Source organism: Sprattus sprattus, assembly GCF_963457725.1.
Source record: "Sprattus sprattus genome assembly, chromosome: 12".
Classification (NCBI taxonomy): domain Eukaryota; kingdom Metazoa; phylum Chordata; class Actinopteri; order Clupeiformes; family Clupeidae; genus Sprattus; species Sprattus sprattus.
The window spans coordinates 22,446,258-22,472,697 of NC_137910.1; the positions used below are offsets into that span (position 1 = coordinate 22,446,258).

At 42.1% G+C, this 26,440-nt stretch overlaps 1 protein-coding gene across 1 annotated transcript; it reads right to left on the reverse strand.

The window, feature by feature from the left end:
* Nucleotides 1-593: 593 nt before the first annotated feature.
* acoxl (acyl-CoA oxidase-like) lies at nt 594-26,440 on the reverse strand (the record flags this gene model as incomplete). Its single annotated transcript, XM_080848508.1, has 19 exons — nt 594-824; nt 5,055-5,156; nt 8,264-8,334; nt 9,526-9,613; nt 9,855-9,966; nt 11,304-11,413; nt 14,669-14,758; nt 15,510-15,663; nt 16,049-16,165; nt 18,622-18,656; nt 20,405-20,537; nt 20,652-20,724; nt 21,974-22,060; nt 22,849-22,963; nt 24,791-24,889; nt 25,390-25,476; nt 25,689-25,775; nt 25,865-25,961; nt 26,325-26,440. The coding sequence occupies 19 exons, from the start codon at nt 26,438-26,440 to the stop codon at nt 648-650; spliced, it is 1,950 nt and encodes a 649-aa protein (XP_080704634.1). The 3' UTR covers nt 594-647.

Sequence of the window (26,440 nt, forward strand, 5' to 3'; positions counted from 1 at the left end):
AGCTGTTATGGGATACTGCAGCAGACATATTGTCTCTCCTCCATACCTGTGATATGACAAGACCCTCGATTGCTGTACAAACCATAAACATTTAGCAACCATTTACTTTACCATTTTTTGTGGTTAAGGACCCTTTACTCACGTGCTATGGCCCAGGTTATATTAGTTGAATGTTGATATAAAAGAAACCACTAACTGGCTCAATCTGGAAATATGGCTAAAAGCAGTCTTCGCAGTTATCAGGGGAAACAGTTTTAAAAGTCTAACAAGAAGTGTGCAATGGTGAGGGTCTAAAAATTGTCTTTTCAAGTCAAAGAAGCCATTTCACACAGAACAAAGCATCTGACAGCCTGTAGGCTATATGGATCATGTTTTAGCACTTCATTGGCATCCCTGCGTATCCCATAGCGACGAAGACACTACATAAGGCATATGCAGCAAAACAAACACAAAACGAAAATTTGTAAATGAAATGAATCTCGACTTCTTCATGATTAGCTCCATAAGCTAATGCCTCACAAATAACGGTGGCACAATACAAAGTCTATCTTGAGAGGTGTGAAAAACTCCACATATTTGGATGAGTTCCTTTGGACAGTCATACATCAGTGGTTAGGTTTCCCTTTGTTTTGAAAGCCTGACAGGGCTCAGAGCTTAGATAGTGTTCCCTGTGCTGACGGGATCTGAGGTTGGGAGTAGAACGCCCATTCGGCCCTTGGGTTGGCCACTCCAGCAATAGGAGCCTGAATGCAGCAAGCCGGGATGTTGAAGTCGGAGACCACCTTCAAGGACGCATCCTTGACCGACTTACAGAGCTCCAGCAGCTACATGTCACAGGGAACGACAGAAGACGTGAGTGCTGTGTCATAATATCTTCTCACACTGTAGGACATTACAGCAATGCAGGTTTTAATGATAAGAGACAGTTGTGAAGAATGACAGAACAAACAAATAAAAAAACAGATGTTGGGACGTTCATGAAAGAACTGTTTGTGTCAATGAGCATTTCAATGATTAGGTGAACTTGACCTGCCATTTATTTGCACAGATGATTTTGAGTAACTGATGTAAATGTATTCACCAATTCATTATGAATGTATTCATTACATGTTTGTATGCATTCAAAAGCAAACAGGAGGGTATGCAACATTGTTAAAATATTTTTTTATGAAATCAGAGGCCTCCTCGTATCCAAACATTGTTTTGTTTAACCAAACTGTTATTTCCTTAAAAACAGTGACGCATTCTCATTGTGAAGAGAATATGTGACCGCCGTTTGCTGAGTCAACACTTTTCTTTTTGTACATTTTAATGTAGTTTCACAGCTGGCCAAGGACACGGATTGTAAATGATCCAGATAGAGGAACTGCTGTGGTACATGTTCTCCGCCCTTCATGTGAAGTGACTTCATATAAGTCACTGCAATTAGTAAGTCTACTGTTCAACATGGAGTGGAGGAAAACAGGACTGTCAAATACCCAGGAAACTTCCAACAGTGAGGGTGCAGGACATACATAAGAGGCCATCAAATACACACTGGGGGAAAAGTCCACAACAACCTAGACTGCTGACACCCAAAACAGATTTTCCATGGAAACTGTCTCTAGAGATTAGTGTTACAGTAAGGGCTTAAGAATTGACAGAAGTCATATAGTTCCTGAAAGACAGTGACTGTTATTATTAAATACCGGCTCTCTCACTGCTTTGATGAGACACAAAGGAGAGGTATCGTTAAAAAGCTCCAGAACTATGGAGCAATGGCAATGTCGTTTATACAACAGTGTTCAAATGTATAATCACACCCTTTTGCCTCTGTGGACCAACTTGTAGATCATGTTCCTAGCAATACTGACGTCATGTGTTTAATACCCAGGGGACATGCATAGGGCTTAAATGTAGCATCTACCACACTATAAGTATAGTACATTAAGTCACTTTGCATTTCTTCATCATCAGTTTCAATCCTACCCTACCCCCTAATGTACCTAACCCAAATAAAGTTTATTCTTCCCATCCAGCTACACTTAAAAACCTTACTACTCTGCCCTCTAGTGGCCAGTATTGAGGATGTGGAGAAAAATACAACAAATGTCCCACTGATTAATCAGAATCTCATAACTATTAAATTAGTGCAGTGACAAAATTCCCAGAAGTGAATGGAAACACAAAAACATGATCTGGGTAGTTATGATACAGAACCAAACACACTTAATGTTAAACCGTAAGTCTGCTCACATGAAGCACAATTGATAATTCAAAACAGCTCAAATGTATAAAAATTACGATAAAGTGAGATACCAACAGGAGTGTGAAAATAAAAATGGGTTGTATAAAACAAGGCATCCATCCAAATCATTTAGCTCAGTTCCAGTTTCAATTAAAAACGGTTTAAAATCTTGAAAATCAACTAGTCTGTATTTCTAAAGTGTTAAATCATTATGTGATCCAGGCTGATCTCACATCTGCTTTCATAAAAAAAAAAAACGCCGTCATGTTCCATATTGATTTCCCTTAATAACTAACCGAGATGTCTACAGCCTACAGCCTTCTTGGAATGAGACTACTCAACGACTGGGTATTTACACTAACTATAGCGATAAAAGGTAGAAAGGATTGCAGTAAATTAGCACTTGGGCTCTGCTCAGCTCATTTTCTGACATTTATAGCCTTACCTTGACAAAAGAACACTCATGGTTGCTCTATTTGTGTAACCTTGCTTATCTCAGAAACATAAAGGGCTAAAATATGTTTGGACATGTCTGCCTCAATAGTCCTCTGTCCTGTAAAATGGCCTCAGGTGTGGCAGCCACTGCGCTGGTTGCTGGGTTCCCTCTTTTACCCTTTCCTGAGATGAAAGGACCTCAGTCCTAAGACTGCTGTGTAAAGACAAGGAGTGCCACTTTTGAACAAACAAAAACAGCAATGATGAGTTAAAAAAAAAAGCAAAAGAGAGAGAGAGAGAGAGAGAGAGAGAGAGAGAGAGCGCAAAGCTGAGGTGTTGGAATAACTCCCTTATCTTGAGATCCCCACTAGTGTTCGCTGTGTGTCTATATTAAGGTGTTCAAAATATAAATAAGTGTATGTTCGTGTATATATGTGTATGTGTGTAGTGTGTATGTATGTATGCACTTACTTGTCGACTTGTCCCCAAGTGACTGAGCATCCATATGTGTGAAGGTATATGTTAACATGTGTGTGTGTGTGTGTGTGTGTGTGTGTGTGTGACTAAGCCCTGTACACCAAGATCTGTTTCCCATGCAGCCAGCTGTGACAGCCCCCCCTGTGGCTCATTATTGACTGGTGTAATAAGAGAGCTCGCCGCCTAATGACACTGGCATTCTGAAGGGTTCGAGACACGCTGAGAAAAGTCACACCAGTGTGTCACCACGGAGGACCTCCCTTTGTCCACCATATGACTGGGCTCCCTGGAGATTAGGCATGAGTAAATGACACACACACACCCTCACACACTCTTCTCCCTCTCTCTCTTTCTGTGTGTGTGTGTGTGTGCTGTACTCATGTCTGATGTGAAGACAGAAAATGTCATATTTCCAAAGGGAGTACACCAATGACCCTCAGAGAAGGTAATCATTTTCAGGGGACAGCATGGGTGACAAGCACCTTTTTTCCCTCCCCTTGTCAAAAATTATATAAAAAAAAATCTTCAATTTCTTCAATGGCTTCTTTTTACAATCTAAATACATATATTCGCATAAGAGTTACGACCATAAAATTGAATTCCATCACAATCAAACCCAGGACCTACAACCTTTCAGTTCAATTAAATGAATACACTGATAACCCTTGATAATGGCACCACAGATTATTTACGCTGCCTGATAGCCTTCAGTACGCCTGACTGTGACCACTATCAGTGGACAGAAGAGAACGAGTGCATGTGTGCCAGTGGGGCCTATCTCTGGGGACGATCGCGCAGTGTAAGCATGACGGACTATCGCACAGCCGGGATAATGAGGCCGGTGGGCCGGCTCGTTTGCATGGTTTGTTTCAGAGCACGACATGAGGCGGTGATAAGCAAAGATGGCTGCCCTTATCTCGCCTGATGCATTTTCATCCACTCTGGCTCTGCCCTGGTGCAACAGGCCTGTATGTTACATCACAACAACACATCTCTGTGTTTCTGCCTTATCACTTTCCATGTCTACACAAGCCTGTGTTTGGAGCAGTTACCCGAGGTACCTGACTCGACTTAACCACAGGCATGGAATAGAAGTGAATGGCATGGATTTGGGCATTTGGTTATTCCATTTAGGAATTTTCCTAAAACAGGTTGTGGTGTAAAAGTGAAACCTGCACGGGGTGCTGTTTGGACAGTGAGAGGCCATGTTGGTTTATGGCCTAGAGCAAACAAGTCACCTCAGTGGCCTGTGATTGGACCGTGCCAGAGCCGGCTCCATTGTCCTCTCGGCCCTGCTCCAGAATGCTAAAAAGGTGAGAGGACAGCTCTCGTGGGACAACCAGCTATTTGATCTCAGCCAACTGTGAACAACTGTTAAAACCCAGAGAAATATGGAGGGAGGGGGGGGGGGGGGGGGGATTGGATTTCCTGATCAATACTACAGCTGCAGCTGGCATTCCCTCACAGCTAGTAAATACCCATGGTGAATCATTACAAGAGACAAGCCTCACAAAGGCAGGGTCAGCTGAGAGGCACTTTACAAAAAAGAGAAGAAGAAAGAGATGAAATAAATAAAAAAACAGGTAGTCAGTGGTCAGTACATCTCTGCTCACAACACCTGTTTTCAGTTCTCGTTTGTCGACAGAACTCTTGCTATGAGTCAAGCCTGCTTAAATCAGCATTCCTGTGAAGTTCTGTGTAAAATCACTCAGTGGATATGGTCTATGCATATGTGGTTATGTGGTATTTTCATAAAGTGGCTCATACCTAGTTAATGCATTATGGACATGTAAATAATGACCCAACTCTGAGAGTATCATCAAGTTATACCAATCTGGGAGAAAATGTGCAGAGACAACACCGGTGATCCTAACAGACACTCTCTCTTGTGTAAAAAAAATACTGTTAAACTTACCTGGGTGCGAATCTGTCGGCTAGTGCTTGGGGTCAGGTACTTATGCTCCAGGTACCAGGCTCTCTCCTGGTACACCAAACTAGTGCCATGCAAGAGGCAGAACTGGAGGGACACAAATAACAGACAAACAGAACAGCTTACACAAAGAAGGGCAAAATAATTAAAATAAAAGCTATAAATAAAAAAAACACAAATTTTTTCCACTCCTGGCATTTCCTGGAAAAAGTACAAAGCGTGTGTTTGTGTTCAGGACCTTAAATGTGGGTTTTTTCGCGACACTCAGTGGGGGCAAAAACATCGAGCCTTGCAGGATGTGCTTTAAGCAAAAGAAAGGCAGTGGAAAAAACAACAAGTGGCAAGCGAGCTAATATCTCGACTTGTTCAAGGTGAGAGTGAGAAAGTACAACCACCAGCGCACATCAAAGAGCTGGACAGGAAAAAGACAGAGGGGCTGCTGTGTCTTCAGCTCTGCAGTGTGGACACGAGGCTCAACTGAAAGAGACAACGTGACCTCTGAACTCTCCGCTTGACCAAACTACCCATCACGGACAGCCCTCAGCTCGGCTTACACGACCCTCAAGTTGTGCTTGTATCCTGAGCTGCAGCCAATTAGCAGATGGAAAATACGTGTGTATGTGCGCATGTATATGTGTATATATATTAGTGAGTGTATTCATGTGCATGTGTCCATGTCTGTTCTGTGTTTATTATAAAGTGTCTATGTTTAAGCATAAAGTTTGTATGAATGTGTGTGTGTGTATTGGTTTTAATTGTGTATTAATGAGGGCATTGTGTATTCTATGTCTATTAATATCTTTGTGTGTGTGTGTCTTATGTCAGTGTGTGCATGTGTGGTTATATATTGGTGAGTATGATGAGTTGATGAGTGAGTTAATGTATATTCTGTTTATTCAAATATTTGTATCCATGTGTGTGTGTGTGTGTGTGTGTGTGTGTGTGTGTGTGTGTGCATGTCTTATGTCAGTGTGTGCATATGAGTGTGTAATTTCTGTGTATGTATTTGTGTGCATGTGTCCGACACGGTTCTTGGTATTTAGAGGTTTGTCCACAGCCAAGCCTGCCACACAGAAAGCCAAGCTTTCTTTTCAACCAGTTCACTCTCTCGCCCTCTTCCTTGTATGCAAACGAGGGAATCTGGGGAAGAGAGTAAAGCTTAGCAAAGAATTATCACAGCACTATTAAGTCCCTTATCACCTGGGTGGCATCCCTGAATGGTCTTTGAAGGCTGACGCCCTTCGGTATGCTCCGGTCAACCTGCTGTGGAAGGAAGCCTGGAAGTGATTGAGTAACACATACCTCTGCACAACACGTACTGAAACTACCAACCATCGCACGCAAAAGGGAAACAGCCACTGCCAGATAAAAGCACAGAGGTTACTGAACTCACTGAGGACTGGGTGCATCAGGCTGGTAAATGCTAAGGCTCAGATTGTGAGAGACACACATTAACGTGGATATGGGCCAGTTACACTGGCCGCTGGACTTGACTGGGCGCTGAATCCAAAGATAATGACCATGGCCTGGCAACCTCGTTGACAGACATAAAATGAGTCTGCAGCGAAAAATAGCCAAAGCTGCGTGTTGCTCTGGTTAACCATTCAATGGGTCACGCCGAGGAGGTACGGCCCAAAGAGGGATGACACCCTTCATTCTGAGGCCAGGGCTTTAGAGGCTAACGGAACATTTTATTATTCCACTGCCCTGATTTAACACAGCTGAGCGCTGAAAATGGTGGAGGAGAATCGCACAGTGGATAAGGATTAATAAATAGAGATATATATTAAAAGGCCTGAACGCTACAAGGAGACAATACTTTTACAACTATTATAACATGCTGTTTTTTTCACCATTTGAACTATATTTTGCTGAATTAAAGTCACGTCTTTCTCTGACTTCCTAAATCCCCCTGCGTGAGGCAGAGACAGGTGAGCACCAGAAACAGAAACAACAAAAACAGAACAAAACAAGAACAAAAAAAACCCCAAACAAACAAAAAAAAACGAGACCCCTTGAAACCACACTCGGGGTTAGGCACATGATTTGGTGAGGGATCCACTTCATCTCGTGACTACTCGTGTTCCTGGGCGGCGTCACGTGAGCCCCGTGTGGGCGGCTGCTCTCCCGGGGCCCGGGTTGGCCCCACAGGTGTGTGCGATCTGCTCTGCAGTCACCGTCACAGGTCCAGTTCCAGTTCCGCTCCGCCGAGCCCAGCTGCAGTGAGGTGTTACTTCTCCACTGACTCTCAAATGACAGGAGAGCATGTGACGCTCCTCCCTGTCCCACAGCTCTTCCTCACCCTTAGAGTCAGCAGGCTACAGGAAGGTGACTGTGAACCAGCCTGTAACAGTAACATTTAACCTGTGGCTGGATGCTTCATTTCCTCAAAAACAAATCGACCAACACAGGATTTCAACAACCACTACAACAGCAATGTAGGGGTCTCCCACCTCTTCCCAAAAATGCAACAGTGGATGTCCCACCCTGTAGCAGGCATGCTGCTAAGATACAGGGGGAGCGTCCTCTGTGCAACACCACAGGCATGTGCTTATCTCTCGGCCACACACCCCCCACCATCACCAACCGGCTTGCACCCCCCCCCCCCCCCCCCCCAGCTGCGCTGAGCGGACAGGGGGTACTGATGGGTGTGGCAAGGTGGGTCACAACTTACACAATGGCTGATGCTCAGGCCTGGTGGGCCCCACGGCTGCAGAGTACATACACGTGCCTTTGTGTGTGTGTGTGTGTGTGTGTGTTTGTGTGTGTGTGTGTGTGTGTGCGCGCCTTTGTGTCACATGGCCCCTACACCTCAGTCTCTTCACCAAGCACAGTGACCGCCGCCCCCCAGTGTAAGAGAGGGCTTCAAACAGACCAATGAGAGAGCAGTGGAAAAACATGTCACACATCGGCTGGGCACTGCTTCATTACGAGAGGCCTTGTTAAGGTGGAGGAGTAGGGGTGACATGTATTAATACATGAGAGGACACACGGTTACCACTTCTGTGTGTCTGTGAATAAGTCGCTGTGTGCATCAGTGTGTATGTAAATATTCATCTGAGAGAGCACACTACTTTGTTACCACTTCTGAGAACTTTCCATAGGAACTGTCTGATGATTCAAAAGGTGAGCACGTGCTTTCATATCTTGCGGTGCGAGACTGATTTAGAGTGGAAAACTGGTTTCACACATACCTTCATGAGCAAGGCGTGGTCTTCTGCGACCTGGCACTCTTGAATAGCCAGTGCAAACTGCTCCAATGTCACTATGGAAAATGAACACAGAAATGTCACAACTGTTCTCTGACAAACAGACCCTTGAACTGGCAATTAAGCCTTCTTAGATGTAGCCCCACTATGCATGTATTGGTATGTAGAGTACAACAGTACTTGGCGACTAGTGTACATATGTTCACTTAAGCGATACAAGACAACTATTCATATGTGAAGTAATGAGTAACACAAGTGAACAAGTGTAACCCGTACAAAGCACAGACCGCTGGACTTCGAGTGACCTTTAGTCATTGATCTTGAATTTAAAGTAATTCACTAGATATTTATGAATATATACACACACACACCTATTATATCTGGGAGAAATATGGCCATCATTTAACATATCATTTTTCAGAACAGTGAGTTAAAGTGTATTAAAGTATTTCAGGTCAGACAGGGCTAGTTCATGATAGGCTATTTTAAGTGAAACATAGCAATGCAAGGGAGAAAAAGCTTTCTGCTAAGGCAATTTCATTTTTTAATAATTAAATTCAGATTGAAATATGCGATAATTAAGAAGTTCTATTTTGTGTATTTGGGTTAAGTTGAGTTGTGAGCAAGAGACTGTATCTCTGCTCATGACTGTGGTATGCTCTATTCATACTATTGGCTTGTGCATGTGTGTGTGTGTGTGTGTGTGTGAGTGAGTGAGTGTGTGAGTAGGAGAGCAGTGAGAGAATGGAAAGATTATGATGACAGGGGGTAGATAAAGACCCACACTGCTCCTTGGTTGAGAACTTGGTCACAGATGAGTACATAAACAACAGCAATGACAGGCACACACACACACACACACACACACACACACACACACACACACACACACACACACACACACACACACACACACACACACACACACACACACACACACACACACACACACACACACACACACACACACACACACACACACACACACACACACACACACACACATAAAGTTAACTAATCCATTCCAGCCATACACAAGGTATGAAAATGTCATAAACCATTGCAACATCTGGCTTTGATAACATTTCCCTGCATCTATCGACCAGTTCCACTGCCTACACATATGAAGACCCACACATGTCATACTTAAAATACATTTTTCAATTACTCAACACAAACATATTTGCCAAATGAATCCACTCCAGCAGTGAAGTCTGCTCTTTCCACGCCTGAAACAGAGAGCTCACCTCGATGAATGTGAGCCAGGGCCAAGCCAGTCACATGATGGAGGCAGGAGTTCCAGGCCCCGAAAAACTCATCTTTGTTCTTTTCAACCTACAGTTGGAAACATGTCAATGTCAACATGCCAATCAAGAAGAATGACTGAAGAGTGACAATGGCAGTGTTGTGTTCAGGCTCATTTGTCATTACATGAGGCAAGACAGGTTTCCAATATGATGGCCTAATCATATGGAAATATCAAATGGAAATTCTTTCTTTCGTGTCAAATAAGTGATGCCACTGTTTAAGTTGAGTCACAAATACATCACGTGTGACATGGAAAAATGATGTGTACCTTATTGTAGAGTCTGGCTGCCAGGCTACGCTGTAACACTCTCTCCCGATAGCTCACAGCCTTCAGAAGAAAACACAAATCTCCGACCTTATCCACGTTGAAGCCTAGGAGACTACCACACACACACACACACACACAAACACCTACAGTCATCACCACTGAGGAGCAATTAATTATTAACAAACAGCCCATTGGATCAGGCCCAATGAAATCTACACTGTTTTTCAGCATGTTATATGTTCACTATATAACTGTGATGCAAATAAACATTTTCAGAAAAGCTTTTAAAATTGAAACCTGGTTGGTTAGGTAATCCAGAAAACACAGTAAGGAAGCTACCTAGCAAACTTGTCCCTTATTCTAAATCTCAGCCCACACTGTATGGGTATCAATACAAATTCTCTAGGGCCAAATATTTACATGGCAGGACCCATTTTACACCATGCCGCACTCTAGTAAACAAAAGCCACATTTACATTTACATATCTCTGTCTCTGACATTTACAACAACAGCCTACTGACAGCAATAGAGCAAACAAACAGCGATGATACACTTTTTGACAAAAATTCACAAAGGCTGTCTGTGCCGCAACAGCAACATAAATGCACCAGGAAATCACTGGCTTTGCAATGAGCAATTACTTAAATAGATGATCCATGTCTGCAGCCAGACAGCTTTTGGCTGTTTCTATTTAAAGGCCAGAGTCAAAACCAACTACTGAGGAACAGCAGGAGCATGGTGTGAAAAGGCTGCCTGTATTCTTGGATCAAAGTTATTTATGGCAACATAAAACCTCAATGATTCAAATAAAAATTATTATCTGTGAAACAGCCTTCATATGAAGGGAACATCCAGGCCACTTTCATGGAGAAATATGCATGCAAATGGTGGGTTGCTTACTCGCTCTCTAAGTACCAGTCTGAGCATTGGATTGAGCCAGAGGGCCAACACAATTACTGCGCCATCTCAGTGCCAACTACCGTTTTCCTAGCATAGGGGCACATCATTCTAACTCGTCCTTGGAATGCCCAATGGAATTCCCATTGTGAATGCATTGTAAGATGACCATAAACACCATTAATCTAACATAGAGGTTCATTAAACATGCAGCTGTTTGTCTCCCTAAGCTTTGTATGAGCTCATATACAATGGGATCACGTGTGTATGTAGCTGTTGTTGGCCGTTTGCAGAGACCAACATTTATTCTTCCCTCCCACTTCCATTTGTTTTGTAGCCAAAGCTCAAAAAGGCTCAAAAGTACCAATATTATAACCGATATATGAACATGATTCAAATGGCCTATGAAAGTAGATTGCTTAGAGAGCCTGTGGTCTGCACATACAAGCACAGCCACACCACAACTTTGGTATATTTGCTTAACCATAGTGTGGGGAAAAACATTGGGCAGCGCAGCAGTCTGTTGCAATTCTGGTGGGACCGGTTTTTACCTAGTTCTGAAGCTGTCCGAGGCCGAACTGGTCCAGGTTCTGATGAGACCGGCCACTACGCTGTCACCCAGCTGCTTGGTGTACTGACTGAGAAGCTCACGCACCACCACCTGAGGGGGAACAGTTAGGTCAAAAGTCAGTGCTATGATGTGGTATGTTCCTGTGGCTAAACTAGTTATGAAACTGGTAAAAAAAATAAAAGATTCCCAGGAAGCACACATAGACTACTAGGGGTGGGGGGAAAAAATCGATTATTCGATTTTTCTCAATTCTCTCTAAAACGATTCTCTCTCGATTCAGAAAAGTTCATAATCGATTTTGTAATTTAAAAAAAAAAACAAAAAAAGCTTTTTCTTGTCACAATTTTGACTTTCTATGAGCAATGCAATAATCGATGCAACTTGAATTTCAAAATAAAATGGATGTGTTAAAAATAAATAAATAAATTAATTAATTAATTACAAAATCGATTTAAAATCGATAATCGATTTAAAATCGAATCGTTGACCTCTGAATCGGAATCGAATCGTGAGGTGCCAAGAGATTCCAACTCCTTTAGACTACTGATGAAAATGTATATCTGTGTAGCCAGTCGTTTGAGACAAAAGCATCTGTTCAATGTGTAAATGCAGATACATTTAAGTCACTCTGCTTTGACTTTGATGTCAGTATGACCCCAATATTTTGAGGTCAACATGTGATGGACGAGGCACCTGCTAGCTTAGGTTCTTTAAGGGCATTGTGAAGATGCTTTATAATGACTGTTGCTATTAGGCAAAACTAAGAGAGATGGCGAGACTGATACAATTTTATGTGACGAACACATTTCTTCATGACATTCCTTTCAGATACACAGAAGTAAGTACACTTTCAACTTACTGCAACTACACCCTGCTGGTGCTTCAAAACACTTCAACTTCTACAACATCCAACCCCTTATGAAACTAAGGGTGGGAATCTCTTGGCACCTCACGATTCGATTCCGAGATCAACTATACGATTCTTAATCGATTATTGATTTTAAACCGATTATCGATTTCAACATTTTTATTTTTTTTTTCATCCATTTTATGTTGAAATGCAAGCTGCATCGATTATTGCATTGCTCATAGAAAGTCAAAATTGTGACAAGAAAAAGCTTTTTCTGTAATAAAGCAAATAGAGAAGGTAATTCATCTGTTGATTTTCTTTAATTATCAAACACAAAGTAGGAAGTGATTTTAGACTCTGAGCTGCAAACTCAAATGATTTAATAGTCGAAATGCATCGATAATCATTTTCGAATTGATAATCAATCGATAATTGCATTTCAACATAAAATGGATGTGTAAAAAAAATTAAAAAATCATCTAAATTACAAAATCGATTATAAACTTTTCTGAATCGTTTTAGAGAGAACCCCCACCCCTACATAAAACCATTAATTAAACACTACAACTACTACAACATCCAACCCCTCATAAAACCATTTATTAAACAGTACAACTACTACAACATCCAACCACTCATGACACCATTAACTAAACACTACAGCTACTACGACATCCAACCATGTATGAAACCATCCGCCAACCTCTCCAGGTTCCTCTGGCCTTTATGACTCACATGGCAGGCAGTCATACTGCTACTACTAGAAACACTGCCACCTTTACTCCCACTCCAGTTTGACTTTTTTTGCCCTCTCTTACTACTACCAGCAGACACCTTGTCCTTAAAAGTCCATGATGCTAGCACCCTTTCTTAGGTCAGCCAGTGGGGGTTTTGGATCTGGCCATGGCAAACTAGGGGTCTAATAAGAGTCTTGTGACAGGTAGTACAGCAATGGCCTCTGGCTACATGAACCCTTCCAGTCCTAATACACTTATATGGCCGGCATCCTGTTAAACTCCAATACTCGATCCAAATAATTAATATCCAGCTGGGATAACCACAACTGCTGTTTACTATTTAAAAATACCCAACACAATTAAAGGCCAGTGGTGTGTCAAGCCTTTTTGATTTTTAAATCAGACTTCAGAAGAGGGGGATTGTGGGACAGTGGGCTTTGGCAGGACTTGCGCTCTCCTTGTGACTTTGGTTGAAACAGCAGCCTAACATCCTACGGGTTAATTTTCACATGCTCTCTCTTAACCTTGGCCACTGAAAAAACAGACACCCTCCCTGGCCATCTTATAACTTAATCAAATCAAAGTGTTTGAATGTCCAGCCGAGCTCGTTTAATGACTGGCAGCCATTTTGTCAGATGGTGGGGGAAAAAATAGGCACATGATAACTATTATACAGCAATTATCCTTACTACGTTACTACTATCCACATAACTGTAATTTATGTGGATATTTCTTCCACTTCATTGGCCAGGGCGATGCAGAACACAAGGCCCATATTTACAATTTACAACCATCATCATGGAAGCATATAAAAAAACTACCATTAAACTACCACCCCCTCTGTCTGACACATTACTACTGCATCCAGTGTGAATGTGTGTTCTCTCGGTACTCCATTCACCTGTTCTGAAGATCCATGCCTATAACATGAACACTCGGCTAAGCTGCGAAAAAAATAAACAAATAAATAAAACCCAATATGCTCTGTGCTGATATTCCCATGGTTTAAAGGAATAATTTATTTTTGTATGTGAGAATCTAATCTAATTTAAAGAGAGAGCCCATTATGTGGGTGTGTGTGTGTGTGTGAAGCCTCCCCAAGCTGGCTGTGAATGGTGAGCTTGTGTGTGTGTGTGAGCATCTGTGCTCTGTGAAGGCCTGTGTTCTCCCCTGCCTGAAGGCTCCCTCTCCTCTCCCCTCTGCTTCAGGGCCCCCAATTACATGAGCATTATTGAATAACCAGCTCCCTGCTCAAAACATGCTATTATTGCCAATCGGATTGTGTGCAACAACAACGAGGGGAAAAAATCTAATAAAACATAAAAACATCCAATTCATTCAGTGATCACAATCCTGTCACAGGATTGTTAAGGGAGGGGGTATTATTTGAAAAATGTAATTAGTCTCCACCTGCATATTGAGATCTGTCCACTTGGCTTTGGCCCTGGGCTGGACTTATTTGTTTGTTGCTTGGCATTGAAATTAAAAAACCCAGACAAAAACACACAAGTGGTAGTAGACATGGCACTTCCCCAGTAACAGACTTGCCAATGACACAGTTTAAACAAAGGCAAGTTTTAAAAAGACATACCCCCAGTTACTGAGCATTCTGTACAATTTTAGTTTAACAATTAAAAATCCTTGAAACTTCAGTAACATTTAAAGTAATGTAAAGTGAGGCTTCAACACACAGCAAAGGGTCACAGTTGTGCTGCGGAGACACTGCTCTTGAGCTCTGCAGACATGAAGATCTTTTACCTGCAGCATGACCACATTGTCGCCTTCAAATGTCACAAAGACATCAGAGTCACACTTCAACGATGGGATCCTGTTTTCCATCATGAAGCCCTATGAAAACACAAGGACTCTTAGACATCTCAGGTGAGTGTCCATTCAGTGTGTGTGTGTGTATGTGTGTTCCATGTCAATATCATCTCATATTCTTGAAAGAATGTCTTTAGAAAACTATACAAAGGCAAATAAATACATGATCTAGTCAGGGGTAGACTGTGGTGTCACATGTGAACCAAAAGTGGAAAATGTCACGAGTTTGGGGTAAAACATACAGCACACCCTCTCCCTAGCTGATGTGCGAATGCTGTGGTTTTTCAGAGTAAAAAATGAAGGTCTGTTTTTCCAAGTCAGATGATTTGGTTAAAGTTGGTGATGCATTTGAGAACATATGTAAATAATAAAAAATTTGTTTTAATTTTTTTAATCTATGTATGAATTTACCATTCAATTGGGGTATGACACCAACTTCAACTTGAGTGAGACAATGAATGGAAAGTTTCAGTGGCCTCAAAAAAAAAACCCACAGCCACCAAACATATCCCCAAACTTCAGTGAATCACACAGACATGGGCTATCAGTTTGAAAAACAACAAGCACCAGCCCATCATCGGTAGTGTTTTGCTTGGCTGCTGCCCATTCTAATGATGATACGAATGTACCTCATATACACACACACACACACAAACACACACACACACACACACACACGTCACCCCACTTATGTACACAGATTTTTGCACATGCACAAAGCTACACCCACACATCCCCCCCCCCCCCCCCCCCACACACACACATAGCTGCTCACCATGCCGCCTGTGCATTCACGGCACTCCTGGAGGCATGCCAGGTTCTCCCAGGTGCTGTAGGCTTTCAGGCCAGCCACCAAAGCCTGCAGGGAGCGATTACTCTGGAGGTCCTGCCCCTGACTCAGGACCTCGTCCATCAGCCGTGCTGCGTACCTGTGCACATACGCGCAGCGCAGCGCAGCGCACACACACACACACACACACACACACACACACACACACACACACACACACACACACACACACACACACACACACACACACACACACACACACACACACACACACACACACACACACACACACACACACAGGAATATCCTCACCATCCAGTCACTCCACCCCCACCCTCCCCACCTCCCAACTAACGGTCTAGTCAAAGCTTGAGGAACGAGACACCTAGTGGCAATAACAGGATATTGTCATTCATTTATATTACAAACCCAGTAATATCTACCTGTTGTCTAGGTGATTTTTACTTATTTCTGAAGTGGTAAGTGGTCACCTGAGCCAACCTGCAGGACAGCAATGCCATTACCTGATTGTGAATGTCAGAGCCAATGCGGCTGCCAGGTGTGGCATGAGTCTCAGGGATTGGGTCTGGTGCTCGATGATCTTCACCTCATCCTGGTCCTTGGGCCCAAACTGCCTCCGACTGTGAGGAGGTTTAAATGAAGACAGAAGGCAATGGAAAAGTGAGTGTGTGGGTGTGCACCGGGCCATGCTTGCATACATGTGTGTATGAGAGAGACAAAGAGGATGTACTGCAAAGGAAGAAGGCTCTGTGTGTGTGTGTTTGTGTGTATGTATGTGTGGGGGGAGAAGTGTGTGTACATGTGTGTGTGTGGCTGCTGAGTTAGGGAGTTTGTGGCTGTGCAGTGGAGCCGGGTGCACCTGTTGCACTGGGACCACCGCAGGGCTTATCTGTTCATCTGACAGGCTGCAGGTGGCTTCCCCTCAGACACAACAGAGTCACTTGTGTGTGTGTGTGTGTGTGTGTGAGTGTGTGTGTGGGACAGGGGGTTGCATGAGGAGAGAGGAGAGTGCTTTAGACCAGGGGTGTGGTGGGGCAACATTGGCCTGGCTAGCATAGTTATTTTATGAGGACTTCAATAACCCAAATATGTTTGTTTTTAATGACTGACTGTCAATTGTATTGTCTTTCGGGTGTTAAAATGGGTGAGAGTTTAAATACCAAACGTAACAGTATTCTGGAAGCATTCTGATAAACATGGTGTAACGTTTGCCAGAGGAACTGCACTTATTGGGTTAAAAGCTATACAGATGCGCTAACCAGAGAGATTTACAGGTCTGATGGAGAGTTTGGGTTCTTCTGTAGAGGTTTGTCAGCCATCTTCTATGACCCCTCTCCTGACCACAGAATAGAGCACACCTGTGTTTTTGTACTCGGAGAGGAAGTCCTTGCACACAAGGGCCCCCACCCCCTCTCTCTGACACATAACTACTGCATCCAGTGTTGCTTGTGGCAGGGGAGTGCAACCAAACAGATGAAAATGACTTCATTCTGGGGAGCCAACCTTTTAAACTAGTTTAATAGAGAAAATAGAGCAAAATGCTTGGGCTGGGTGTAAACAGATCAGCTGAGAGTCATCCGATAACCCTCAGTATGCCTTAACTACTACTAGGCTCTATTTCACTCAAAGACCTAACATTGCAGTACGCCCTAATTTCATTGACGGGCAAAGAGCAAAGCAAAGTCAGTCACGCATGAAGCTATCGGGGGGGGGGGGGGGGGGGGGGGGCGTTTAGGATCCTGCTTCATGGTATGAGTGGCAAAATTCTATAGTTTTTTTTTTTGATTTTGTCAAATTATTAAAAAAGCTTTAGCTCATGCACTCGTAGCTTTTTGCTCGTGGTTGTGCTCGTTGCTAGCTGCTTGTCAATGAAATTAGGGCCCACAGCTCCACTATATTGTAAATGTTTGAGTGCGTTCTGTTTATGGGTGATGCAAGTGAGACTATATGTACAACTTTCTCTTTCTATGCGTGTGTCATTGGGAGCCCTGTGGGTAGAGTTGGGTAGGTCTAGTGTGAGGATGCCAAAATCTCCCTCTCTCAGGGCTCAACACCTCTGTGTGTGTGTGTGTGTGTGTGTGTGTATGTGTGTGTTTACGGGGATGCCAGGCACACAGACAATCCCCTGCCCACGCATCCGCCCCCACCCCTGGCCCACGCTTGTCTGAGACGAGGCCAACCACATGTGAGGAGGAGGCAGCAGCAGCAGCAGAGGGGAAGAGAAGAGCTTGAAAACCGAGTCGGGGAACACACACTCTGAGCAGAGACTCCCTCTGTACGGGATGTTCTCTGTGGCAAGCAGGAGCTCTGAGCGTCACAACTACGCATTGTTTTGGGCCAGATTTAAGCTGATTTAGTTCATTGATGTTCTTGTTGCATATTTTCACAGGTGTTTATCATCACTTTATCGAGTCCAGTGCTAGCATAATTAATATATTCAATCCACCACCCGAATATCTAGAAAACAACAATTATGGACTCACCTGTAAATCTATTCACTTACAATTAAAAAAGATTCAGAGCAACTCAGTAACTGCACACTATTGTGCATACTGCATGCATGCCATGTTGCAGCTCAAAAGGCCCCAGCCAGTCAGCAAGTCATGACATTTATGCTCAGAATGTTTAACTGGATGGTAAACAAGTATGTGAATACCTATGCAACCATGGCAAGTACACACGTTTGGTGATCTAATCAATTTGTGTGTGATGTAATACAATACAGCTATGCAGTAAAACACATTACATGAGCATTACCCTATGGGCCAAAATAAGGGAATGGTACTCAGCTGGTGACAGGAGTTGGCAAGAAAAAGCTAAAAGTGAAGTGAGCCAACCTGTTAAACTATTTCAAAAGAGAAAATAGAGCAAAATGATTTGGCTTGGTGTTGACAAATCAGCTTAGAGTCACCTGATAACCCTCGGTACGCCTTCACTACTACTAGGCTCGATTTCACTAAAAGACCTAACACTGCAGTACCAGCCTCTAAGGACTTCAGTGGGACACAGGCCTATAGCAGGTTTTCAGCTCTATTCTTCACCATTGAGAACTACAAGAGGAAATCAGACACTCTACCTGTGGCTGTAGCGTACTGCAATAATGAGCCCCAACTGCAAGAGAAGGAAAGACAACATCAAACGTAAAAAAAAAAATTCACACCCACATGCCACACACACGTGCGTGCACACACATGCATGTACATACATACACAAGCACACACACACACACACACACACACACACGCGCGCACGCACACACAGAAACTTAGTAAGATCTGTACTAAGACACAGACTTACTAAGATGCATTTATCTAAAAAACAAGAGTCACCATGAACTAGAAAAATCACTTAAGTAATGTAGGTGGAAAACAATTTTAATGTGTTACAAAAAATCCTTGGTGTGTGTCAAGAGTAGATCAAAACATGACAAAAGAAGGTAAATGAGCAATGCTCTATTTCGATAGCTACAAGTAAGAGACAGCCTCTGTGTTCAGTTTCAGTGATGTTGGCTGTATGTCCTCGTACCAAAAGACTTACAGTTCTGGATGTGCTTTAAGCCCATGTTTAACCTATGTAACTTAAGAAAATATTCAAGTGTAGAGGTATCTGAAGCCCAAAGCCTTGTCATTATCATAAACATGTCAAACAACAGTGAACTCCACAAGGAACTATTGCAACATTTCTAAATACGTCATTTAAATGAAATAAGGTGTAATAAAACTTGCTAATTCCTGGAGGTAACTGCAATTTAATGTTTACTGATTATAATCCAGTCAGCTTTGTTTACCAGTGTGGCCTACCAAACAAGGAAATCCTGTCTGCAGCTCAGTTACCATGACACAATAAAAGGGACTAAAAAATAAAAGGGACACTAAAAAAGTTTTTATGGCAGTGAATAATCGACCTAAGAAAACAAGGTGACTCAAACTCATTTAAGAGAATGATATTCCAGTAGTTTCAATCAGGCCTGCATAATGTCTTATGACTGTATGACTCTGACCCTAATCAAAACATGGTATGTCTTAGTACTTACTCACTTACAAGTTCAGAAAAACAGTTATATGCGTGATATTAATCACAAAAGTGTCAAATAAACTCTATGCCTCCAAATATGGCATTATTCTGACTCCGTAGCGTGGCCATCCTTGTTTTTAGAGCTCTCAATATCAAACCTTTTTGGCTTGTTGTCCCAGGTGGGAGGCAGCTAAGGTTAATGTGACACACACTGTAATCTCTACAGGGGCATGATGTTCTACAGCAGGGACCTTGAACCTACTCCATATCTTTGAAGAAGAGCCCCGAGCACCACTGAAATTATTCAAGGTACTTCTATGGATACTTCTTAAACAATGTCTTGTAACACATTTTTTTTTTTTTATTACATGTGCCTTTTGTATGGTTACAGTGTCAGTTGTTTTATTCACTGAAGGTCTAGTCATACTTGAAGTAATGGTACAACAGCGCCCTCTAGCAGCCCAGCTATACAAATATAATAGAAGCGCGTACCCTAGTTCAGGGGTCTCAAACTCAAATTACCAGAGGGCAGATGAGTGTCCAGTCTGGTCATTGGGGGGCCAGATTTTTTGCGGTAAACGTTGGGGTAGCCCATTTAAATCAATGGAACTTTTCTATTTTTTTCTAATTAAATGGAAGTTTGCGGGCAGGATAAAAAGCCGGAATTGGCCCCCGGGCCTGAGTTTGAGACCCCTGCCCTAGTGGGTAGCCAGCTCACTCTTTTACACCAGGGTTTCCTTCCCCAAATCTTTGTCTAATCTGCATGGCAAAACCTTTATTCATCCATGGTGGCTATATATGATGGGACATGACCGGCCCTGCGTGGTTAAAAGCCTTGCCCTTACCTTCATGGCTGCCATAGCCTGGACAGTGAGGCCTAGGCGGGTGGGGGTCAGAGCGGCCAACATGGCATTGAAGCGGCTGCCCTTGCTCTGAATCGGAGAGGAGTAGACCCCATCCTCAGACACTGTACCAAACCTGGACCAAGACAGGGCACACACACATACAAATATAAGTGATTGGAGAAACCAAAAAGACCAGTTGTACAACTCAAAAAAATGACACAAACCTCAGTGAAATCTTCAAACTCACTTGCTAAGGAGGTTTTTCCGTGGTATCCGAACTTTGTTGAATATCAGTATCCCATTGTCAACTCCGTGAAGGCCTGTATTAACAGAGACCTACATATAACTATCCCAATCATAACCAAAACAGGGAGGAACAGATGTGTAACAAAGATGAACTAGAAAATGCATTTCCTGAAGGAAATACCAGTGCATGAAATGCAAAAGTTAAGAAAGGAAGAAGAAAAGATAGAAGAGTGAAAGAAGGAAAGGAGAAAGAAAAAAGAGTGGAAGAAGGAAAGAAGAGTGAAGAAAGGAAAGAAGAGTGAAGAAAGGAAAGAAGAAAATAAAGAAGAGTGAAAGAAGAGTAAAAGAAGGAAAGAAGAGTGGAAGAAGAGAAAAAGAAGAGTGGGAGAAGGGAAGAAGAAAGGAAAGAAAAATGGAAGAAAGAAATAAAAGTTGAAGAAGGAATGAAGAAAGGAAAGAAGAGTGGAAGAAGATAAGAAGAAAAGAAAGAAGAGTGAACAAAGTGGCTCTGGATAAAGCCAGTAGAGAGAGTGAAGAGGGAAAATATTGAAAGAAGGAGAGAAAAAAAAGTGAAGCAGAGAGATGGAGTGTGAGAGAAAGTAGAGTGAGAGGGATAGAGAGAAAGAAGGAGAGAGAAAAAAAGGTAGAGTATGGAAGGTGTCTCTTAATATTTCTAGTTATACAGTTGAATGGAGAGGGACAGAGAGAAGAGGAGCCTTTGAACCTTGGCGCAGGTGTCAGTGAAGCACAGGTGCAAGCCAGTTTAATGACCCTATTATGATGTCATAATGGCCCAATGTAAGTCAATGGGAAAATGTATATTCGTTTTTCTTTAGTATCTTAAAAAGTATAAAGTTTAGAAAAGTGAAAAATACATAGCATAAGTGTCTTTACAAGACCTACGCGACAAAGTTTGAACAAAGTTTCTAAGTTAAGCGGTTCGAGCTGAATTAATCGCAGAAAAAGGTGAGAAGAATAAGAAGAAGAAGAAGAAGAAGCCTAGGAATAACAATACAGGGCATTTCATGCACTGTAATTAAATCAATCCAACCAATACAGTGTCCAAATAAGAGCCTTCATTTACTGATACAATGAACCTGTAAACTAGAAATGGGCTTTATTACTTTAAATAAATAAATATATGCATATTGTGCGTATGTTCATCACATATGTTCTTCACACACACACAAAACAATCATAACCAATCAGGGCATGGCATACTTAATTTATTGTGGTAAATTAACTTTTGTTTTGTGGGACATTATCTGTAAATTTTCATTTAATTGCCCAGCCCTACTGTGAGCCTATGAGGAGAGACCACACCTTCCTTGTGCTTCATGTCAATAGCTGTGACTCCAGGATGCATGACCCCATGCTGGTCTCGGATGGGTACGATGAAACAGTGCGGACCTGAAAGGACACACAGCAATCCTTAGGACCACCACAGGCGGATAGAAATGGAAAGGTTAAGGTTAAGCTTAAGGTTTCTTCCTGATTAACAGGGAGTATTTTCTTTTCCCTGTCGTTGTGCTTGCTCTAAGGGGGTTCAGGCACTGGGCTTGTAAAGCGCCTTGAGACAATTTTATTGTTTTGGTGCTATATAAATAAAATATAATATAATTAAGCAATATAGCACGAGTGGGAGTGGGGTAGGTAAGGGATAATCCCACGGGTGGTGTTCGGCCGTAGCCACCGAGGCCGCCAGGCCGAGTGGCGCAGGCAACAACACCCGTGGGATTATCCCTTACCTACCCCACTCCCACGAGTGCTATATTGCTTTTATAAAACAATTCTACAGTCAACAAATTAACATTTCAACACGAAGTTATTGATTCAAAATGGTTTATTTCGCCATTGTTTCTCCGCAACAAAAAATAGTTCCATTGTCAACGTCTTGTTTAGAATTTTAAAAACTTTGACGGTATATTAACGGTTATCATCAATGCGAATGTTTCATCGCGGAGTGATTTATTTTTAGCTGTGAAAAGTCCCGTAACTGTAGGTATGTTGACGAATAACCTATAGCATGGAACGTCTCTAGTCCAATCAGAAACAGCTAAATTACGCGCTAGAACCCAATTGTTTTATAATATAATATAATATAATTGAATTGAATTGAATTGAATGGAAAGAGACAGAGAGAGAGAGGTGGGCAGACATGAGCACACAACATTGTGGCTGTGGGCGCTGCAAAGTACCTTGAGCCTCTCCATTCACAATAAGCTGAGCAAACACAGCAGCAAAGTTTCCCTTCATGGCATTGCCAATGTACATCTTCTGGGCGTCCTCGCATGGCGTGTGGATGATGAATTCCTGTGGAGAGGAGAATCCCAAAACCTCAGAGGCTCATCACTGGAGACAAGAAGGTGAATGTATTAAGCCAATCATTGAATAAAGTACATACACTATGCTTACGTGTAGATTATTATATCTTTTTTAACATCTATGAAGTAAAGAGTACTGAGATCTGATTGAAAGTATTTCATAAAATTAAGCTAAACTTGTCTTAAATAGAAATGTTTAAATGGGCATTATCATGACTTGAGTTTGAAGCGAGTTGTCCTTCCTTTTCTTATATCAAAATAATATTAGCCTGTAGAAAAAATTGCTATGCTTTAAGGAAGGTTTATTAATATCATGAGGCCAGTTATGAGATTATGTGTTCTTAAGTCATTCCTGTTAGATTAATAAAGGGACTCCTTGGCCAAAGTATATAATTTGTATTGGAAAAACTGTGTTCATTGTATGACTATATGATCTCACTGTTCCCATGCATTATTGGTGTCTTGAAATGAATGTCATCATCAGCCACAATATATCCATTCAATATATTCATATACCATCCCACTGTCAATCCCTCTACTGGCTATACTAGCCCCTTGCAGAAACTGAACAACTTATATCTCTTTGCACTATCCACACACACACACACACAAGCACAAGAACTCTGAGAACTCTATCTTTGCGCTATCCAAACAAGCACACTATCTCTGCACTTTCCACACTTGCAGCACAAGACCACTTGTCTATGCATACTGTACCATAGGGTCAGATCCATTCCTGTATCTGTAAACACCCGACTCCTTGTGTACATGTTCTCCCTATGTGTATGTGATTTATGTATGTATGTCTGTCTGCGAGTTGCACAAGTGCAAAGTGTATAAGCTACTGGATCACATACATTTCCCTTGGAATTAATTAAGTATCCAATCTATCTATCTATCTATCTATACTCTTTCAATTTACTGCGCAGTCTTTCCATACATACAGATGTAAAAGGGGAAGAAGTGAAACTCCTCAGACAACTCTAAGTTGTGACTTTATATCCACCGACCCTGAGCCATCAGAGCCGTATCGATATCAAAGCAAATCCATATCCATAGCACTACTTTTATCAAAGCTGAAAAATGATCACCTTCTCTGCACTGGAAGATAGGCTGGAATACTTTTACACTGTTACGTACTTAACTTATAACCACATACCCATGTCATTACAACCAGATGATTCATGCTGTGACTATAAATACATAGGGTGTCAGAAGACCAGTTGCTATATTCAGGGTTAAAAGAGACAAAAGATAGACGCAACATTTTGACAAGCTGTATAGTATACCTTCTCTATAGCACTGGGCTAGTGTTTAGAGTGAATAATGAATTGTTAGAAACGGAAGAGGGAAAGAAGAACAAAGAAACAGCTATTGGGTACTTGGTACATGCTATCTGTTGATGGGTGAACTCTGCCACGTCATTGTACACAGACTTGTATGTCAAAATATTCAAATCAAATTTGCAAATGATCCACGCCATTCATAGTGGATTCATGCCTGGGATGTTCACTACGGTGGACTGTTGGCCTGCAAATACAAAACGTTAGATGTGGTTTGTGTTAAAGGTGGAGTCCGTGATTCTTTGGCTGTCCGTTCAGTGTGTGCACTCAAAAAAACTCTGGTGCTCATACACAGTCCTGGCTCAGCACGTGCCAATTAACTTGTTGCTTCAGGAACACAGAAGGGACGGGTATAATTTGATTGGCTGTTAAGCCCAAGTATCAAAAACCTTTCAGCAGAATAATGGACTTTAATGAACTCTAACTTTAATGGAGCGATTCAGGCTCTGTTCCATGACTTCCAATAAACGTACTTGAGTGGAGGGTTGATAATGGGCTTCAGTCAGGATTCCACGGACGTTGCTCCCGTGACCCCTCTCGGTCATGGCAAACATCCCGGTAAACTCCAGCTCCTACCAGACAATCCAAATATTGGCTTAGATTCGACATTATTGTCATTGCACAGAGTACAAGTACTGAGACAACGAAATGCAGTTTAGCATCCAACCAGAAGTGCCAAATAGCAATAAAAGTGCAGAGTATGTGCAAATGTAAAGTGGAATAAGTGAATTAATATGATATGATATGAAATATCAGTACAGACACACAAAAACACACCAGGGCCATGGTTTATGCCATGGAAATTATTCACAATGTATTGCAGAATCGAATCACAATACTTGTTGTATTGTAAAATGTAAAGACTCCCAATAATATTTCATGTGGCCCAAATATCATGATAATATCGTATCTCTGCCTCTGTTGCAACTCCCAACCTTAACCTATACCATTGCTAGATTAGGTCAAACATAGTTATAAAGTAACATTCTTGCAACCTAATGCTATGGTGAACAGAAAGCGACATATTCTATTGAGAATCATGTTAAATATTTGGTTCTGACTGGGACCATACCGATACAGGGAGGTACCACTGCTCCTTCTGTTCCGAGCCCCCTAGCTTGGTGACTGCACCGCCATATAGTCCACACACGACACCCAACTGCAATTCAAGACATGCATAAGGAATATAGTGACATGTCAAACAACTGAATTTCACATGAAAACATTACACATGAAAATTCAATGCAAATATTCCCAGCTATGGGAAAGTGGCGGTAACAAAGGTAATGTTTAAAGTCAGTTGAGATATATAGGACTGAATTCATATTGTGTAGTATAACTAATATAAACCGATGTGAGCAGATTGGCTACCTTTACACCAGTTGCCATATCTGCAGAGCATAGGAGCTCTGTGATTCCCAGGCTTTTAGCCAGAAAGGAGTTCTGTCCATCCTTCACCTGTAGTTTAATAACAAGATGGATTAAAAGCTGCCAACATCTGCACATTAACAATTTTCAATTACTGCTGTTCGAGGGGTTTTATCCACCTGGTCTATGAGCTGGCTTCGTATCTGTGGCAGTTTTAAAAAGTAGTGAAGTCTCTCGACCGTCAAGTCCCTTGTCTGGTCCAGAGTGAGGTCATAACTGTTGATCAAATAGAACGCATATTATTCCGGCCTACAATGGGGGACTTCATTGAAATGGACCGCAGATGCGAGTTAGATCCAATACGATACATGAAAGCATATGAGCAATGTAAAAATACAGTATAAAGAATACATAAACGTTAAGATAAGCACAACCTCCCGACTGGTTTTAACTGCGACGACGTAACAAGTTCTGCGAACCCGTATAGACTACTTTGCTTTAGAAAACGGCCGAGGACAGAGAGAAAATTACCCTAATTACTTACACAAATAAAGTTTACACTGGGCGGCAGCAAAATCAACAGCTCGTAGTGTTTGCAACGAAATCCGTTGACAATGTAGCCTAAATAGGCTAAGTTACCTGTTTGACTGAAACAATTCACAGCTGGAGATTTGTCTCCGAATTTGATCCTTAACTTCCCAGAATTCTCCATCAAGGTAATTCGCGAGGGAGCTTGAGGAATATTTTTCAGCCAT